Source organism: Erigeron canadensis, chromosome 3 (genome assembly GCF_010389155.1).
Source record: "Erigeron canadensis isolate Cc75 chromosome 3, C_canadensis_v1, whole genome shotgun sequence".
In the NCBI taxonomy this organism is placed as follows: Eukaryota; Viridiplantae; Streptophyta; class Magnoliopsida; order Asterales; family Asteraceae; genus Erigeron; species Erigeron canadensis.
This window is the reverse complement of record NC_057763.1, coordinates 29,007,610-29,011,790: the sequence shown is the minus strand read 5'-3', so window position 1 is coordinate 29,011,790 and position 4,181 is coordinate 29,007,610. Positions and strand designations below refer to the sequence as shown.

At 33.8% G+C, this 4,181-nt stretch overlaps 1 protein-coding gene across 1 annotated transcript; it reads left to right on the top strand.

Moving 5' to 3' along the window:
- The first annotated feature begins 1,334 nt into the window (after positions 1 to 1,334).
- Positions 1,335 to 3,820, top strand: LOC122593181 (cyclin-D3-1-like). Its single transcript, XM_043765550.1, has 4 exons — positions 1,335 to 2,054; positions 2,243 to 2,444; positions 2,587 to 2,717; positions 3,325 to 3,820. Exons 1-4 carry the CDS (start codon positions 1,572 to 1,574, stop codon positions 3,592 to 3,594), a joined length of 1,086 nt encoding a protein of 361 aa, XP_043621485.1. The 5' UTR covers positions 1,335 to 1,571; the 3' UTR covers positions 3,595 to 3,820.
- The last annotated feature ends 361 nt before the right edge of the window (positions 3,821 to 4,181 follow it).

Genomic DNA, 4,181 nt, shown 5'->3' with positions numbered 1-4,181 from the left:
TATCATTTTATTAGTTAATTTTTTTATTATAATAAAATGGTCTCAATATAAGTGTCGGGGTTTATGACAACGAGCAAAAACCGACTACTAACAAAAACTTCAATAATATTTTATGCTCGAGACATAATTCAAATCAAATTATGAGAGTCTTACGGAGTTGGCAACAAGTGTCATATGTCACGATATATATATATATATATAGTGAAAGGATCGGACTCGACTTGATCAGAAGATATTTTTTTTTGTTCTGGTCATAAAATTCACTGTAAATTTATGGTTAGGAGCCGTAAACTTACGGCTTTTACAACTGACTGTAAACATTCAACCGTAAAATTATGATTTAAATTCTAACTAGCCTTAAATACCAACTGTAATTCGTTCCTAAATTTTTTTTTCTTTCCTATCCGAAAGCAACTCGAAAATACAAAGGGCCGTAAAATTATGGTCGGAACCATAAAATTACGGTCTCATCTGTACTTTTTCATTTTGACCCAAATTCAATATAAATCAATTCTATAGTTCAAAATTTTAAACTAAAACACCAAAATGAGTAAAATCATATATTACAACTATACGGACATATTCAAAACATTAACCATTCAAATTTGCATTAAAATGACCAAAAAGGTCGCATTATCCATTTTGTCATCAATTAAAGCTAATCAATGCTTTAAGATACAAACGACTATGACTTTAAACCAAGTTTTGCAGACTTGTACCATAAATTAGGGCCGCTGACCCGCGCTCGACCCGGAACTGACCCGCCCGAAGCCCTAACGGGCCGGGTCACGGGTCACATTTTTAGTGCATTCGCGGGTCATGGGTTGGCCAGGTCGGGTAAAGGCAAAAACCGAAAAATTGTGAAGGAAACCCGCGACCCGTCCGAACTTTCACGGGTCGGGTCACGGGTCACGTTTTCATGCTCTCACGGGTTGCGGGTCGGGCCAGGTTTCGACCCGTGTACATCCCTACCATAAATATACCAAGAGCCATGAGTGAGGTGAGATCAAAACAAAGTGAAATCGACTCGACTCGGTGAATGACTTGACTTTCCTCTAGACTCGTCCGAGTTGGTTTGAGTCGCGGTCCGACTCGCAACATAAAAATAACTTTTTTCCATTTTTTATTTTTTATTTGTAAAACATAACTATTTTTGTATGGTCTAAATATGATTTTATTTCAATAGTTATTTTATTTTATTTTTAACTTATTTACAAATTTACAATAGTAACAATATTATCATTTTGTGGACTCCCCAATCAACCAAAAATTAGTGTGTATAAATATAAAGAAAGGACAAGCGTGACACCCGCTCTGATACTATCACTTCCTTTTCCTTTCTGTTTTTTCTGAAATCTCTCTCTCTCACTCTCATTGATACATACAAAAGACCCCCTATATACCTATACGTATAGTGATGAGTGATGTAGTAGACAGATTTTGTATAGAAGAATTCAAACACCAATGGATGATTGTTTGATGGTTATTGTGATCAATAACTTCAACACTCTTCCAACTTCACTCTTTTTTTCCTTTATGTAAATCATCAACTATTTTCACCAAAAACCAAAATGGCCATTTTATCACCATATTCATCTTCTTTCTTGAACACACTCTTTTGCAATGAAGAACAAGATCATTATGATCAAGATGAAAATGAAGAAGAATTTACACAAACCACCCTGGTAGATTCTTCTAGTGTCCATTTCCCACCCCTCGACCAACAAGATTTGTTTTGGGAACATGAAGAACTTGTGTCTCTCTTTACTAAAGAAAAAGAGCAGCATGGCCCTTCTACTTTCACTTTTGACAAAACAGACCCCTCTTGTTTCCTTGCTAGAAAAGTGGCTGTTGATTGGATCCTTAAGGTTAAAGCTCATTTTGGATTCACACCCCTTACAGCCATTTTAGCCATCAATTATCTTGATAGGTTTATTTCTAGTCTCCATTTTCAACAAGATAAGCCATGGATGATCCAACTTGTTGCTGTTAGTTGTCTCTCTTTGGCTGCTAAAGTTGAAGAAACTCAAGTGCCACTCCTCCTAGATCTTCAAGTATGACCCTGGATTAAATATATATTGTTCAAAAAAAAAAAAAATTATATCTTCACTTGTTTTACAAAATCTTGGAATTTACTGATCTGGGTTTTCAAGATCTTGGAATTACTGAACTGGGTTTTTAAGATCTTAGTTTGTATTGAAATGGGTTATCAAAATTTTATCTGTTTATCTGTTTATGGTAGGTTGAGGACACAAAGTATTTATTTGAGGCCAAAAACATACAAAAAATGGAGCTTTTGGTGATGTCAACACTAAAATGGAGGATGAATCCAGTTACACCAATATCATTTCTTGATCACATTGTGAGAAGGCTTGGATTATCTAATCATTTTCATTGGAATTTCTTCAAGAAATGTGAAGCTCTCATACTTTGTTTAGTCTCAGGTAATAATTTCAATGGTCAACCCAAATCTCTGACTTTTAAGAAAAATCTAACTAGCGTTTTTTTTTTTTTTTTTTAATATTATTATTACTCGTATTATTAATTCTAATTATGTTTCCATTTTGGTGTTGTTTTGTTTTTAAGATTCAAGATTCATGTGCTATAAACCATCTCTATTGGCCACAGCTGCAATGCTGTGTGTTGTAGATGAGATTGATCCTCCAAATTCCATTGACTACAAAAGTCAACTTCTTGATCTTCTTGAAACCACTAAGGTTTGTCTCTATTTGTCCTATCCTCTATCCATCATATTGTTTCAATTCTTTGTGCATGTTTTGGTTACAACTTTCAATGCCTATTGTACAATTTGGAGACAATATATGTTAGGAATGTACTTTGCTTGAAAAAGTCACAGTAGCACCCTGCTTACTTTGTGTTTGTTACACCTATCATGCTTTTAACATAGCTTTTTTTCTTTTCTGAAATGGCATTAAAACATGTACTATCTGCATGCACTGATGTACTCCATTGTATTTTACTTGAAATTTGATGTACATTTCTTGTGATAACTACTTTTGTTTTTTTCCTTATATTTTGGTCAAAAGATGTTGCATACTTGCATTTGACACAATTTTAGATAATAGTAGATCACAACTTCATAATCCACCTCAAAAGATGGGCGTAATGCTTAACGATGTTAGAAAATTTTATAACATGCCTCGAGTTTGAATCATGTCACATTATAATTTTACAGGTAGCTAGAAAAGCATTTGAAAAAATCGCGGAATAACCTTAGTAGACGCATAAGTTAAAAAAAAAAAAAAACTTGATCCCACGAGCTATGTAACGTTGAACTTAATGTATAACTATATACGTATGCAGGAGAACGTAAACGAGTGTTACAAGCTAGTTAAGGACCTATTGTATGAAAACCACAACAAGCGAAGGCATGATGAGAACGAGCCAACAACATATCCACCTAGCCCAGCCGGCGTGATTGATTTCACATGTGATGAAAGTTCAAACGACTCATGGGAATTTGACTCGTACAATTTCCACGAACCTTCGTTCAAGAAAACAAGAATCGATCATCATCCATTCGGGTTTGGTTCACTTGTAAGCTTTGAACCATTTATGAACCATTATCCATAGTAGTGTTTATGAAGGGTGGGTGTACCTGCATTCACGTTTATTATAATAGACCAGTCCACTACTAAATATTAACGACCTGTAATAATATAGATCAAAAATGACCCAAGAGCCAAAGTGTCCGATATATGATGGTGAGATATTGTAGTTGGTCAATGTCTCTATTGTTTTAGGTCGTTTTTAATGTGACATAAATTAATTCCCGTAATGTCATGTCTTTTTCAAGTAATATATATATATATATATATATATATATATATGAACATATAATATATATATTTAATTCAATGATATTTGGAAATTAAATATATGGCATTCATATTTGTAGCATAACATAATAGTAGTTCCAATGATAAATATATATTGTGTTGTGCATATATAGTTCTCATAATTGTAGTAGTGTAACGTATGGTCCACTACTTTATATATCCATATAGCTGTCATGCATTGACCACCATGCATGCATTTTAAATTATTTGATGCCAAGGATAAAGAAAACTTATTACTTTTTTATCTGCATTTGTTTTGACACGCATTTGATAAAATACTTCGATTGGTTGCCACTGCTTTTGGATGATACCAAAAGGTTG